We start from the raw sequence: 17,035 nt of genomic DNA, 5'->3' as shown, positions 1-17,035 counted from the left end.
TTTGAATTACAAAGGAATTACGCATTATCCGATGATACCTGGACCCTTAAAGCGGAAAATTCATTACATAAAGGTGTGAGGTACTTGCACTTGAATTTGTCCATTTCGTGCAGTTTTTGATATCCATTGCACAAAGAATTGAAATATGTATGTTGCACATTCATTTCACAGCCCGGTTTCTTGGTTAATTAGAATAGTTATGCAGAAGCTTGAGTCTTTCTGCAGGGGAGACTTCTTGATTTAAGTCACCATGCCAACCAGATTAAAAGATAGCAGCTTTAGATGTTGACCTATAGACCTGTGCAGTTCATCACTATGACTAGAGGGACACTCACACAAAAATGATGTCTTGTTTCTTAAGAAGGATCCAATGGCCTAAAAAAAACCTCACATAATTTCTTTATAGCTTTAGGGTTTGTTGTGGTCAAGACCAAGGAGATGATTGTTGTTTTTAGGAGGACCAAGGCTAGGATAAATACCATTTCCATTCTTGGACAGGAGGTGGAGGTGGTGGAGGGATACAGATACCTTGGAGTCTAGCTCGACAACAGACTGGACTGAAAATCCAACACAGGGGCTGTCTACAGGAAGGGGCAGAGCAGACTCTACTTCTTGAGGAAGCTCAGGTCCTTTAATGTGTGCAATATGTTGCAAATCTTCTACCAGTCTGTTGTGGTGAGTGCAATATTCTGCGCTGCTGTCTGCTGGGGCAGCAGCATCAGAACCAGGGATACTAACAAACTGAACAAACTGATCAGGAAGGCTGGCTCTGTGCTGGGGACTCCTCTGGACACACTGGAGCTGGTTGTAGAAAGGAGGATGCTGCACAAACTGTTAAACATAATGGAGAACATCTCGCATCCCCTCCATGACCTGCTGGTCAAATGGCGGAGCACTTACTTACTTACTGAATATTATCATCTTATGAACTAAGGTAATATCAAAATAAATACATGAGATCAGAAACAAAGCATTTTGTTAGTTTGTTTAGGCATTTATTGAATGTATTACTAACACTTCATGTCACTTTTAGTTTTCCTAATCATCCAATCAATTAAATTACAAGTATCAGTCTGAAAAGCCATCATGACAAAAATATTTTATTGGTATTAAAATGTGTTGACTACACCATGTAGTACATCATCTACAATTTGTGTGTCATCTCTATAGCAACAAAACAACAAAAAAATTATCTCAAGTTAAACCACGAAGACAAAGGTCACTGTTTTGAAAAGAACTTTAGGTTAATTTGAGACTGATCAATTAAACATGTTTTCTCTTAAAATTAAAAAGGAGGTGGTGCCCTGATGAGTTGAATGAATGAATAAAAGTAGAGATTAACCCCTACACAGCACTAGATGTTTTCTCTGTTTCAACATCAGAGAGCTTGTAATCCACTCACATTACAGATGTAGTGTATGGAAATAGAAAAAAAAGAAGAAAATTAATTTAACAGATCAGTCATTAACATTTGTAGAAATTAATAGAATCCAACAACTCAAGTTTAGGGAAGTAAATGTAGCTAGCTGTGTTACGCCTATGATGATCTATGTTGTGTTCTTGGCGTTTCGAATTAAGAGGCAGGAGGCAGCTCTGGGTCTCAAGTCTTTAGTAGCAATCTCTCTGGTGAAATATATACAAAGTAGCAAAACATCAACTGGTAGTGTGTGTGTCTCTGCTTGGCTCCACTCTGTCAGTTGGATAGCGTTTTTTACTTTTGCCAAGTCACAGTTACAAAATTAATAACAACTATAAAATATAATGAAGTTCAATTTCATAGACATATATAGACATAGCAGTATAAATCAATATAAACAAAAACAAAACCTAATGACCATGACTGAATAGCAACAAGACATTACAATATTGATACTGTCATATAAATAAATAATCAATTATAATTAAACACATAGTAACCCAGACCAAGACCCATATTTCATTACTGTAACAATTATAAACATAGAAAATCACAATATTGGTCCACATTGAAGTTTGATTACCTTAAAACTACATAACATGCAGCGCTGTATTGTTACCATAGCAACCACACGACAAAACTTCAGTTAACGGTTAGACTGGTAACTATCGGATACAAAAGTAATACAAAAACAAAAACATCTCCATACCTGGTGAAATATATACAAAGTAGCAAAACATCAGCTGGTGGTGTGTGTGCGTGTGTCTGCTTGGCTCCACTGACAGAAAGAAGAAAACGTATACAGTTAACATAGACGGACCGCAATTACAACGGAGTTGTTAAGCTATCTTGGCAACGAACTCGGCACTCCAACGGTCGCCCAATTTCTCCAAATCTATTTTAATTTAAAAAAATAAAAATAAAAAAAACTATGGTTAGCGATCTCAAATATTTACAGGATTTACACAAAATACAACTGATATGACATAGAACAAGATATAATCATGAGATAACGTTAGCATCACATCTAATGTATAAAAACAATTGAGTTTATCAGTTTCAGTTTACGCAGCCTACCTTTCAGTCAGTTGGATAACGCTTTGACCTGCGTGCGTACGTGCACACACCTGCGTAACTACGCTGAATACACACACGCACGCGCGCACACACACAAACCCCACATGACACACAGGTAGGAGATGCAGACCCAACAGAACATTAACAATAAACAGGAATGATTTGTTGAAATTCATAACTATGTTTACATTAATCGGTTACATAAAGACAAAGAAATGCCAACCAGTGAATTAATTGACAACCCTGCTCTGTTGGATATGCTCTCAATTGTAAACTTTGATTTCCAGGAAAGGTACGTAGGAGGCTTCATTTGTAAATATCAAGTACAACTTAAAGTACATGGATTATTCTGAAATACTTTACCAATACAGATTCTTGTTTTTTGAAATTATAACAATCAATTATCAATGAAATGCTATTGCAAACAGTAACATTAGTAGTTACAGTAACATGAAGAGAAAAAAAACAGGGTTTAGTCAAACAAAACTTGATAGCACTGTCGACAATGTATAACTTACACGAAGATATTCTGAACCCCTCTTCATGGAGAATATTTTACATTAATTTGTAAATATGTTGGTGAACACTTGCCTACAGGAGTTTCAGCTCAATTGTTTGTCCTGTTCATGGATTGTTTTTTGTCAACATGTGCTGCCATTATATGTCCTTGTGTGTTTTATCCATGAATAACTGAATCCTCTGCAACGTTTCACCAATACAAGGCTTCTAGCTTGTGTGGACTGTTTCTTCCAATTCAGACATGACATAATCTTTTCCATGTTGCAGTAGGTTCTTCTCATGTATATTGTAAAGCCAACACAAAGCTCTCCCTCATGTTTTGTAATTATATGGCTTCTTATCTGGATTAATTCTTGTGTCTTTTCAAGTCTGACATCTGACAGAATCTTTTCCTACTGTGTGTTCTCATGTGCATCTTCAAGTGATCTGCACGTGCGAAATCTTCTCCACAAGTTTTACAATTTTATGGCTTCTCACCTGTGTGGATTCTCATATGTGGTTTTACTGCACGCAGCCGCGAGAATCTTTTCTCACAAATGTTACATGAGTATGGCTTTTCACCTGTGTGGACTCTTATATGCCGTTTTAGTGCGCCCAGATGAGAGAATCTTTTCTCACAAATGTTACATGTGTACGGCTTCTCACCTGTGTGGACTCTCATATGCACTTTTAATGTGCTAGGTTTAGAGAATCTTTTCTCACAAGTGTTACATGTGTACGGCTTCTCACCTGTGTGCGTTCTCATATGCTGTTTTAATGTGCCCAGATCAGAGAATCTTCTCTCACAAGTGTTACATGGGTACGGCTTCTCACCTGTGTGGACTCTCATATGCACTTTTAATGCACTAGTTTTAGAGAATCTTTTCTCACAAGTGTTGCATGTGTACGGCTTCTTACCTGTGTGGACTCTCATATGTAGTTTTAATGCACCCAGCTGACAGAACCTTTTCTCACAAGTGTTACATGTGTACGGCTTCTCCCCTGTGTGGATTCTCATATGCAGTTTTAAGTCGCAGTGTTGAAAGAATCTTTTCTCACAAGTGTTACATGGGTACGGCCTCTCACCTGTGTGGACTCTCATATGCACTTTTAACGCGCTAGGTTTACAGAATCTTTTCTCACAAGTGTTACATGTGTACGGCTTCTCCCCTGTGTGTGTTCTCATATGCTGTTTTAATGTGCCCAGCTCAGAGAACCTCTTCTCACAAGTGTTACATGTGTATGGCTTCTCACCTGTGTGGACTCTCATATGCACTTTTAATGCGGCAGGTTGAGAGAACCTTTTCTCACAAGTGTTACATGGGTACGCCTTCTCACCTGTGTGGACTCTCAGGTGTTTGTTCAAATTGGACTTGCACTTGAAAGCTTTCCCATACGTGTTGCATTTTAAAGACTTTTTTCCTGTATAAATATTACCGTGAATCTTTGATGTGGTAGAGTTGTCTTCATTGTTAGTGGGATTTTTTCTCCTGTGATGTCTCTTCTTGGGTTCTGTCTCTGCATTTCTGGTTGATCCTGAGTCTCCAAGTTTGCCTCCTTTGTGATCTTGGCTCTCAGCTACATGAGAGTTGTGAGAGAGGAGTTGGTCATCACTGTTTGGTTCTGGTACCACTGAGCTTTTAACTAACATGCTCACAACATGCTCTTTCTCTGCTGCACTCTCAGTTTCATCAGAGTCCTCCGTCTGATCTTCACTGTTGTCACTTTCCTCACAAGTAGGAGTCCACATAAAGGTTTCAGTCTCTTGCTTCAGCACCAGCTGTTCTCCCTCCAGACTGGTGTAGACTTCCTCCTGTTCCTCTTTAATTTGTGGAGGCTCTGGGTCCTCTTGGGCCAGACTGGAGTTCTTCTCCTGGTTACAGGGCTGCTGGTCAGTGAGAACCTCCTCTTCCTCACAGACATTCTGCTGTAGAAGCTCTGGAAGGACAAAGGGACACAAGAAGTAGGTTACTAATGTGATGATAGAAAACCAGACATCTGAGCACATAAGGATGCATTTAAACTACTGGGATCTTAACATATGGGGGTGTGAGTGGAGGGGACACAAATAAATAAAGTCTGTCTGTAATTATGTCATTATTATTATGTCATTGGGAACTTATATGAGTATAATTCACTTGATGAAAACTGATCATTTGAATCAGGTGTGTTGGAAAGGAGAAACATCTAAAGCATGTAGGCCAGTCGTGCCCCAAGACCAGGAATAAAAAACAGCTCCCACCTACCTGAACTCCCTCATTCAGGTATACACTCCCTCCCGCTTACTACGCTCTACCAATGAAAGGTTCCTGGTATTACCACCACAACAGGGACCTAAATCACTAGCCTGACTCCTCTCTTCTGTAGTTCCCTGGTGGTGAAACAAGTTACCAATCTCCATCTGATCCGCAGAGTCCCTCTAAATCTTTAAAAAGACTAATGACTCAGCTCTTTCGCCATCACCTTTGCACTTGATGGACTGGAAAAAAAACTGTTTCTATGCATTCTATGCACTCTATGCATTGCCTCTGCCTGTTGGCACCTATGTCCTATCGGACTCAAACTTAGCATTATGGCACTTACTCTTATTGTTCTCTCCTGACTAGATCCTTGCTCATGTTGTATCAACTCTCTGTTGTACATCACTTTGGATACAAGTGTCTGCTAAATGAGATTGTAAATTGTAAAAACACTGAACCAAAATGTCCAGCCACTATCCTGGTCTTGGAGGGTCACATCTCAACCAGCTCCTAGTAATAGCCCTTATACATCCAAGTATCAGGATGTTGAAGAGATAGATGTCCTTCTCTTGAGTTATGTCACCAAGCATCAATCACAGCTACAAAATCCGGGGGTCCCTGGGAAGAGTCTGAATAATCCTGTCCCAGAATGTACTTCGACAGTTTAATGTTCAATTCTAGTTCCCATTTCAGTTTTACATATTTTGAATTTCTTCCGTTTTGTTCACATGTTTGCTTTTTAAAGATAATTCTGCTTGTACAAACCTATTCTCTGTAACTTTATTTCAGGTTTCCAAACGATATCCAGCAGTCTGCGCTGACGATCGATCTCTTCCTCGTAATCAACGATAATTGTCTGAAAAACTCGGAATATTTCTTCAGCAGCAGCAGTTAGTCGCTCGTTGATGAACTCTCTCAAACACTGAATTGAAGACATTGTTGCTTAATTACAAGTGAGATGTCTCATTGTCCTGCTGAGACTTCTTCCAAGCAGCTAACGTGATTAGCTCCTGTGTTGTTTACTTCCGCTGGATGTTACACTGTTAATTTCCCGACAGCGGAATCGTATTTGTTTTTCGTTCCGCTTGTTGAAACGAGATGAGGACCAGGGCTAGGATAAATACCATTTCCATTCTTGGAGAGGAGGTGGAGGTGGTGAAGGGATAAAGATACCTTGGAATCCACCTCGACAACAGACTGGACTGAAAATGCAACACAGAGGGTGTCTGCAGGAAGGGACAGGGGAGACTCTACTTCTTGAGGAAGCTTAGATCATTTAATATGTGCAGTAAGATGTTGCAAATCTTCTACCAGCCTGTTGTGGCGAGTGCAATATTCCGTGCTGCTATCTGCTGGGGCAGCAGCATCAGAACCACGGACAAAAATACTGAAGTGATCAGGAAGGCTGGTTGTGTTCTGGGGACTCCTCTGGATACACTGGAGCTGGTTGTGGAGAGGAGGATGCTGCACAAACTGGAAACATCATGGAAAACATGTCACATCCCCTCCATGACCTGCTGGTCAAACAGCGGAGCATTTTCAGTCAGAGATTTTATTCAGCTCTGCTGTTTAACAACTGACAACATTTCTTAACACAAGCAATTTTGGTCTACATTGTATGCAATTTGGCTTTAGAGCAAATCATTCCACCAAAACTGCTACCTTGCACTTAATAGAGCAAAGTAAATCAAGACTTGACAAAGGAGGAGTAGTTGGTGCTGTATTTTTAGATCTGCGTAAAGCATTCAACACAGTCAATCATGATGTTTTAATATCAAAACTCTCTAAATTTAACTTCTCATCTGGAGCACTGGCATGGATGTCTTCATATTTATCTAATAGGAGACAATGTGTTTAAGTTGGTGACACACTGTCCAGTAACATGAAGAGCACAATGGGTGTTCCACAAGGGTCAGTGTTAGGTCTCCTATTATTTAACCTATATATCAATGACCTCCCTCAACAGTGTCATGATGTAGAACTACAAATGTATGCAGACGACACCGTTGTGTACACACATGCAAAAACAGCTGAGTTAGCTGCTGCTAAGCTAAGAATCGCATTGCAAAGGATCACACATTGGTTTGATCAATCATGTCTGAGTCTAAATGTAAACAAGACAAAGGGTATGTTTTTCTTTGAGACTATGGTACAACCTCCTAACGCTGATATTTTCATCAAAGGTGAAAAAAGTGACATAGTTACTGATTTTAAATATTTTGGTGTGACACTGGATCCAAATTTGAAGTTTAAGAAACATGTTTAAAAAAACAGTTAAATCCGTAAAGTACAACTTAGCAAATTTTAGACATATTAGGAACTGTCTCACTTTGGTCACAGCCAAGATATTTATGCATGCTATGATCCTTTCACATGTCTTACTGCATCACAAGTTGGGGGCAGGCTGGAGAAACAGCCATAAAACCTCTTGAGTCCTTATACAAGCAAACTTTAAAAACTCTGGACAAAAAGCCAATGCATTTCCATCACTGTAGGGTACTGGAGAAATACAATTTACTGAGCTTTGAGAATTTTAGATTATTCTCAAATTTGTGTCTAGTTTATAAAATTTTAAATGGTTTGGCCCCTCCTCCACTATGCGACTTTGTGTACACTCGCTCAGTAGGATCTATTAGATCCTCCAGTATATCCTCTATAAAAGATTGTATCACACCATTTCGTCGCACTGCATTTGGCCAGTCAGCTTTCTCTGTGAAAGCCACAACTCAGTGGAATGCCCTACCTGATGATATGAAGAACTGTAGTATATCAATGCATTCAAGACCAGACTGAAACATGTACTAAAGACCAATATCAACTCAGCTGTGTGACTCAATGGAGTTTAGTTTACATTAGGCTATTTCTAATTGACATTGTGGGTGTATGTGATGTGCTGTGTGCAGCTTTGTATTTTGTATTGTGTATGTTGTTTTTTTTTTCTTTCTGGGGTGGGGGGGGGGGTGCTTTTTACTGTTTGTTGTTGTGCTGTTGTATGTTTTTTGTCAGGGACTACAGATGCAAATTAGCCTCCAAATTGGCTTCAAGCTAACTCTGGTGCAGTGCATCTTTAATGTTTCAAACTGCGCACTGTCCATTCAATAAATCAATCAATCAATCAATCAACGCTACAGGAAGTCATTCCTACCAACTGCCATCAGTCTGTACAATGACTCTCCTCTGTGTCGGTAGAGGGGACTCCTCTGACAGTGAAGACACACTGCTCACCTGGACTTTTTATTTTATTACATTATCCATCAAATGTTATATTTCAGGTTAATATTTTGATACTCTTTAAAATACTGTCCGTATATACTGTTATTACAAGTATTTATATTCAGTAAATCATTCAAGTATCAATCTACACTCAATTGTAACATCCATGGACAATCATGCATCTTACTACCTCATCAACATCCACCTGTCTTGCACTAATGTACAGTGTACTATAGCATATTAACATCAGTGAGCAGTGTATACTCAGCAAATGGTATATTATAGTGACATCTCTAGTCTCTATTCTATTTTTAATAATTCTATTTATTTAATATTTGAGTTAGTATATTAAGCTATTGTATATTAGCATTTAATTCTATTTGTTTCTTTTACCTATACCTAATTGTTTTTGTATTTTGTATTTTGATTTATGTCAGGTGGCTGCTGTAACACTTTAATTTCTCTTTGGGATTAATAAAGTCATCTATCTATGTATGAACCTGGTATACTTCCTGAACATTATCTCATGAAGCAAGGTAATATCAAAATAAATACATGAGATCAGAAACAAGGTGTTTTGTTATCTATGTTTGTTTAGGCATTTATTGTATGTATTACTAACACTTAACGTCACTTTTAGTTTTCCTAATCATCCAATCAATTAAATTACGAGTATCAGTCTGAAAAGCCATCATGTCAAAAATATTTTATTGGTAATAAAATGTGTTGACTACACCATGTAGTACATCATCTACAATTTGTGTGTCATCTCTATAGCAACAAAACAACAAAAAAATGATCTCAAGTTAAATCAGGAAGTTTGTCCTGTTCATGGATTGTTTATTGTCAACATGTGCTGCCATTATATGTTCTTGTGTGTTTTATCCATGAATAAATGAATCCTCTGCAACGTTTCACCAATACAAGGCGTCTAGCTTGTGTGGACTGTTTTTTCCAATTCAGACACGATATAATCTTTTCCATGTTGCAGTGGGTTCTTCTCATGTATATTGTAAAGTCAACACAAAGCTCTCCCTCATGTTTTGTAATTATATGGCTTTGTATCTGGATTAATTCTTGTGTCTTTTCAAGCTTGACATCTGACAGAATCTTTTCCTACTGTGTGTTCTCATGTGCATCTTCAAGTGATCTGCACGTGCGAAATCTTCTCCACAAGTTTTACAATTTTACGGCTTCTCACCTGTGTGGGTTCTCATATGCAGTTTTAATGCACGCAGACGCAAGAATCTTTTCTCACACGTGTGACATGTTTACGGTCTCTCACCTGTGTGGACTCTCATATGAATTTTCAATGTGCTACGTTGAGAGAATCTTTTCTCACAAGTGTTACATCTGTACGGCTTCTCACCTGTGTGTGTTCTCATATGGTGTTTTAATGTGCACAGATGAGAGAATCTTTTCTCACAAGTGTTACATCTGTACGGCTTCTCACCTGTGTGTGTTCTCATATGGTGCTTTAATGTGACCAGTCGAGAGAACCTTTTCTCACAAGTGTTACATATGTACGGCTTCTCACCTGTGTGGAGTCTCATATGCAGGTTTAAGTTGCACAGTTGAGAGAATCTTTTCTCACAAGTGTTACATGTGTATGGCTTCTCACCTGTATGGATTCTCATATGCACTTTTAATGTGCTAGGCTTACAGAATATTTTCTCACAAGTGTTACATGGGTACAGCTTCTCACCTGTGTGGAATCTCATATGCACATTTAATGCACTAGGTTGAGAGAATCTTTTCCCACAAATGTTACATGTGTATGGCTTCTCCCCTGTGTGTGTTCTCATATGCATTTTTAATGTGCCCAGCTCAGAGAATCTTTTCTCACAAGAGTTACATGTGTATGGCTTCTCCCCTGTGTGTGTTCTCATATGCTGTTTTAATGTGCCCCGCTCAGAGAATCTTTTCTCACAAGTGTTACATGGATACGGCTTCTCACCTGTGTGGATTCTCATATGCACTTTTAATGCACCACGTTGAGAGAACCTTTTCTCACAAGTGTTACATGGATACGGCTTCTCACCTGTGTGGATTCTCATATGCATTTTTAATCCGCTAGGGCGAGAGAAGCTTTTCTCACAAGTGTTACATGGATACGGTTTCTCACCTGTGTGGACTCTCAGGTGTTTGTTCAAATTGGACTTGCACTTGAAAGCTTTCCCATACGTGTTGCATTTCAAAGACTTTTTCCCTGTATAAATATTACTGTTAATCTTTGATGTGGTAGAGTTCTCTTCATTGTTAGTGGGATTTTTTCTCCTGTGATGTCTCTTCTTGGGTTCTGTCTCTGCATTTCCAGTTGATCCTGAGTCTCCATGTTTGCCTCCTTTGTGATCTTGGCTCTCAAGTACATGAGAGTTGTGAGAGAGGAGTTGGTCATCACCGTTTGGTTCTGATACCACTGAGCTTTTAACTAACATGCTCACAACATGCTCTTTCTCTGCTGCACTCTGAATTTCATCAGAGTCCTCCGTCTGATCTTCACTGCTGTCCGTTTCCTCACAAGTAGGAGTCCACATAAAGGTTTCAGTCTCTTGCTTCAGCACCAGCTGTTCTCCCTCCAGACTGGTGTAGACTTCCTCCTGTTCCTCTTTAATCTGTGGAGGCTCTGGGTCCTCTTGGTCCAGACTGGAGTTCCTCTCCTGGTTACAGGGCTGCTGGTCAATGAGAACCTCCTCTTCCTCACAGACATGCTGCTGTAGAAGTTCTGGAAGGAAAAAGGGACACAAGAAGTAGGTTACTAATGTGATGATAGAGAACCAGACATCTGAGCACATAAGGATGCATTTAAACTACTGGGATCTTAACATATGGGGGTGTGTGTGGGAATGGCACAAATAAATAAAGTCTGTCTGTATTTAAATCATTTGGAACTTATATGAGCATAATTCACCTGATGAAAACTGATCATTTGAATCAGGTGTGTTGGAAAGGAGAAACATCTAAAGCATGTAGGCCAGCGGTGCCCAAAGACCAGGAATAAAAAACAGCTCCCACCTACCTCAACTCCCTCATTCAGGTCTACACTCCCTCCCGCTCACTACGCTCTGCCAATGAAAGGCTCCTGGTACAACCACCACAACAGGGCCCTAAATCACTAGCCTGACTCCTCTCTTCTGTAGTTCCCTGGTGGTGAAACAAGTTACCAATCTCCATCCGATCTGCAGAGTCCCTCTAAATCTTTAAAAAAAAGACTTAAGACTCAGCTCTTTCGCCATCACCTTTGCACTTGATGGACTGGAAAAAATCTGCTTCTATGCATTTTATGCACTCTATCCATTGCCCCTTCCTGTTGGCACCTACATCCTATCGGACTCAAACTTAGCATTATGGCACTTACTCATATTGTTCTCTCCTGACTAGATCCTTGCTCATGTTGTATCAACTCTCTGTTGTACGTCACTTTGGATAAAAGTGTCTGCTAAATGAGATTGTAAATTGTAAAAACACTGAACCACAATGTCCAGCCACTGTCCTGGTCTTGGAGGGTAACATCTCAACCAGCTCCTAGTAATAGCCCTTATACATCCAAGTATCAGGATTTTGAAGAGATAGATGTCCTTCTTTTGAGTTATGTCACCAAGCATCAATCACAGCTACAAAATCCGGGGGTCCCTGGGAAGAGTCTGAATAACCCTGTCCCAGAATGTTTGTATTTTCATACATAACCAGAAAATATGTGAATGATAGGCATTTATCTGCCCACAGTGTCTCCGGAATTGCTGTTATTCATCCAATGATTTATTTTTTATGTGGGGTGTAATAAAAAAGCGAATTAAGTTCTTCCATCTGGATTCCCTCCATCTTTTAGAGCTACTTCGACAGTTTAATGTTCAATTCTAGTTCCCATTTCAGTTTTACATATCTTGAATTTCTTCCATTTTGTTCACATGTTCTTTTTAAAGATAATTCTGCTTGTACAAACCTATTCTCTGTAACTTTATTTCAGGTTTCCAAACGATATCCAGCAGTCTGCTCTGACGATTGATCACTTCCTCGTAATCAACGATAATTGTCTGAAAAACTCGGAATATTTCTTCAGCAGCAGCAGTTAGTCGCTCGTTCATTAACTCTCTCAAACACTGAACTGAAGACATTGTTGCTTAATTACAAGCGAGATGTCTCATTGTCCTGCTGAGAGACTTCTTCCAAGCACAGGACAAAGAAGCTAATGTGACTAGCTCTTGTGTTGTTTACTTCCGCTGGATGTTACACTGTTAAGTTCCGACAGCGGAATCGTATTTTTTTTTTCGTTCCGCTTGTTGAAACGAGATGTCTCAGTGTCATTTGTGGCTTAAATAAGCAACAGTAACTGCATAGAAGTTTTATGTGTTTAAACTAGACATAATAACTCATAACTCAGACATGAGAAAATTCATTACATAAAGGTTTGAGGTACTTGCACTTTAAAGTGATCTATTTCGTGCAGTTTTGGATATCAATTGCACAAAGAATTGTAATATTTATTTCACAGCTGTTTCTTGTTGTTGTTGTGAATTTTAGGAGGACCAGGGCTAGGTTAAACACTATTTCCATTCTTGGAAAGGAGGTGGAGGTGGTGGAGGGATAAAGATACCTTGGAATCCACCTCGACCACAGACTGGACTGAAAATGCAACACAGAGGGTGTCTGCAGGAAGGGACAGGGGAGACTCTACTTCTTGAGGAAGCTTAGATCATTTAATATGTGCAGTAAGATGTTGCAAATCTTCTACCAGCCTGTTGTGGCGAGTGCAATATTCTGTGCTGCTATCTGCTGGGGCAGCAGCATCAGAACCACGGACAAAAATACTGAAGTAAGTGATCAGGAAGGCTGGTTGTGTTCTGGGGACTCCTCTGGATACACTGGAGCTGGTTGTGGAGAGGAGGATGCTGCACAAACTGTTAAACATCATGGAAAACATGTCACATCCCCTCCAAGACCTGCTGGTCAAACAGCGGAGCACTTTCAGTCAGAGATTTTATTCGGCTCTGCTGTTTAACAACTGACAACATTTCTTAACACAAGCAATTTTGGTCTACATTGTATGCAATTTGGCTTTAGAGCAAATCATTCCACCAAAACTGCTACCTTGCACTTAATAGAGCAAAGTAAATCCAAGACTTGACAAAGGAGGAGTAGTTGGTGCTGTATTTTTAGATCTGCGTAAAGCATTCGACACAGTCAATTCGATGTTTTAATATCAAAACTCTCTAAATTTAACTTCTCATCTGGAGCACTGGCATGGATGTCTTCATATTTATCTAATAGGAGACAATGTGTTTAAGTTGGTGACACACTGTCCAGTAACATGAAGAGCACAATGGGTGTTCCACAAGGGTCAGTGTTAGGTCTCCTATTATTTAGCCTATATATTAATGACGTCCCTCAACAGTGTCCTGATGTACAAATGTATGCAGACGACACTGTTGTGTACACACATGCAAAAACAGCTGAGTTAGCTGCTGCTAAGCTAAGAATCGCATTGCAAAGGATCACACATTGGTTTGATCAATCATGTCTGAGTCTAAATGTAAACAAGACAAAGGGTATGTTTTTCTTTGAGACTATGGTACAACCTCCTAACGCTGATATTTTCATCAAAGGTGAAAAAAGTGACATAGTTACTGATTTTAAATATTTTGGTGTGACACTGGATCCAAATTTGAAGTTTAAGAAACATGTTAAAAAAAACAGTTAAATCCGTAAAGTACAACTTGGCAAATTTTAGACATATTAGGAACTGTCTCACTTTGGTCACAGCCAAGATATTTATGCATGCTATGATTCTTTCCCATGTCTTATTGCATCACAAGTTGGGGGCAGGCTGGAGAAACAGCCATAAAACCTCTTGAGTCCTTATACAAGCAAACTTTAAAAACTCTGGACAAAAAGCCAATGCATTTCCATCACTGTAGGGTACTAGAGAAATGCAATTTACCGGGCTTTGAGAATTTTAGATTATTCTCAAATTTGTGTCTAGTTTATAAAATTTTAAATGGTATGGCCCCTCCTCCACTATGCGACTTTGTGTACACTCGCTCAGTAGGTTCTATTAGATCCTCCAGTATATCCTCTATAAAAGATTGTATCACACCATTTCATCGCACTGCATTTGGCCAGTGAGCTTTCTCTGTGAAAGCCACAACTCAGTGGAATGCCCTACCCGATGATATGAAGAACTGTAGTATATCAATGCATTCAAGACCAGACATGAACTAAAGACCAATCAGTTTAGTTTAGTTTACTTTTTTTTTCCCTGGGGGGGGGGGGCTTTTTATTGTTTGTTGTTGTGCTGTTGTATGTTTTTTGTCGGGGACTACAGATGCAAATTAGCTTCAAGCTAACTCTGGTGCAGTCCATCTTTAATGTTTCAAACTGCACACTGTCCCATTCAATCAATCAATCAATTAATCAATCAATCAATGCTACAGGAAGTCATTCCTACCAACTGCCATCAGTCTGTACAATGACTCTCCTCTGTGTCAGTAGAGGGGACTCCTCTGACAGTGAAGACACACTGCTCACCTGGACTTTTTATTTTATTACATTATTCATCACATGTTATATTTCAGGTTAATGTTTTGATACTCTTTAAAGTACTGTCTGCATATACTGTTATTACATGTATTTATATTCAGTAAATCATTCAAGTATCAATCTACACTCAATTGTAACATCCATGGACAATTATGCATCTTACTACCTCATCAACATCCACCTGTCTTGCACTAATGTACAGTGTACTATAGCATATTAACATCAGTGAGCAGTGTATACTCAGCAAATGGTATATTATAGTGATATCTCTAGTCTCTATTCTATTTTTAATAATTCTATTTTTTTAATATTTGAGTTACTATATTAAGCTATTGTATATTAGCATTTAATTCTATTTGTTTCTTTTACCTATACCTAATTGTTTTTGTATTTTGTATTTTGATTTATGTCAGGTGGCTGCTGTAACACTTTAATTTCTCTTTGGGATTAATAAAGTCATCTATCTATGTATGAACCTGGTATACTTCCTGAATATTATCTCATGAAGCAAGGTAATATCAAAATAAATACATGAGATCAGAAACAAAGCGTTTTGTTATCTATGTTTGTTTAGGCATTTATTGTATGTATTACTAACACTTAACGTCACTTTTAGTTTTCCTAATCATCCAATCAATTAAATTACGAGTATCAGTCTGAAAAGCCATCATGACAAAAATATTTTATTGGCAATGAAATGTGTTGACTACACCATGTAGTACATCATCTACAATTTGTGTGTCATCTCTATAGCAACAGAACAACAAAAAAATGATCTCAAGTTAAATCAGGAAGTTTGTCCTGTTCATGGATTGTTTATTGTCAACATGTGCCGCCATTATATGTTCTTGTGTGTTTTATCCATGAATAAATGAATCCTCTGCAACGTTTCACCAATACAAGGCTTCTAGCTTGTGTGGACTGTTTTTTCCAATTCAGACACGATATAATCTTTTCCATGTTGCAGTGGGTTCTTCTCATGTATATTGTAAAGTCAACACAAAGCTCTCCCTCATGTTTTGTAATTATATGGCTTCGTATCTGGATTAATTCTTGTGTCTTTTCAAGTCTGACATCTGACAGAATCTTTTCCTACTGTGTGTTCTCATGTGCATCTTCAAGTCATCTCCACGTGTGAAATCTTCTCCACAAGTTTTACAATTTTACGGCTTCTCACCTGTGTGGGTTCTCATATGCAGTTTTAATGCACGCAGACGCAAGAATCTTTTCTCACAAGTGTGACATGTTTACGGTCTCTCACCTGTGTGGACTCTCATATGAATTTTCAATGTGCTACGTTTAGAGAATCTTTTCTCACAAGTGTTACATCTGTACGGCTTCTCACCTGTGTGTGTTCTCATATGGTGTTTTAATGTGCACAGCTGAGAGAATCTTTTCTCACAAATGTTACATGTGTACGGCTTCTCACCTGTGTGTGTTCTCATATGGTGCTTTAATGTGACCAGTTGAGAGAACCTTTTCTCACAAGTGTTACATATGTACGGCTTCTCACCTGTGTGGATTCTCATATGCAGGTTTAATGTGCTAGGCTTACAGAATATTTTCTCACAAGTGTTACATGGGTACAGCTTCTCACCTGTGTGGAATCTCATATGCACACTGAATGCACTACGTTGAGAGAATATTTTGTCACAAGTGTTACATCTGTATGGCTTCTCCCCTGTGTGTATTCTCATATGCATTTTTAATGTGCCTAGATGAGAGAATCTTTTCTCACAAATGTTACATGTGTATGGCTTCTCCCCTGTGTGTGTTCTCATATGCATTTTTAATGTGCCCAGATGGGGGAATCTTTTCTCACAAATGTTACATGTGTATGGCTTCTCCCCTGTGTGTGTTCTCATATGCATTTTTAATGTGCTCAGCGCAGAGAATCTTTTCTCACAAGTGTTACATGGATACGGCTTCTCACCTGTGTGTGTTCTCATATGCACTTTTAATGCACCAGGTCGAGAGAACCTTTTCTCACAAGTGTTACATGGATACGGCTTCTCACCTGTGTGGATTCTCATATGCACTTTTAATCCGCTAG

At 39.0% G+C, this 17,035-nt stretch overlaps 1 protein-coding gene across 3 annotated transcripts in view; it reads right to left on the bottom strand.

Moving 5' to 3' along the window:
* Positions 1-1,598: 1,598 nt before the first annotated feature.
* LOC122999808 (zinc finger protein 252-like) overlaps positions 1,599-17,035 on the bottom strand; it is a 37,115-nt gene continuing 21,678 nt past the window's right edge. Inside the window, exons 6-7 of one of the 3 annotated variants that reach the window (XM_044377060.1) lie at positions 10,571-11,170; positions 1,599-4,930 (exon numbers count right to left, since the gene is read on the bottom strand). In XM_044377060.1, the coding sequence (XP_044232995.1) occupies positions 3,477-4,930; positions 10,571-11,170 (2,054 nt within the window). In that variant the 3' untranslated portion in view covers positions 1,599-3,476. Of the gene's footprint in view, positions 4,931-8,453; positions 9,778-9,861; positions 11,171-17,035 lie in introns of those variants that run through there. The other 2 variants (XM_044377069.1, XM_044377080.1) reach the window with 2 other exon arrangements.

Source organism: Thunnus albacares, chromosome 2, assembly GCF_914725855.1.
Source record: "Thunnus albacares chromosome 2, fThuAlb1.1, whole genome shotgun sequence".
Classification (NCBI taxonomy): Eukaryota; Metazoa; Chordata; class Actinopteri; order Scombriformes; family Scombridae; genus Thunnus; species Thunnus albacares.
Note: the sequence above shows the minus strand (reverse complement) of the source record. Positions and strands in the feature narration are given on the sequence as shown.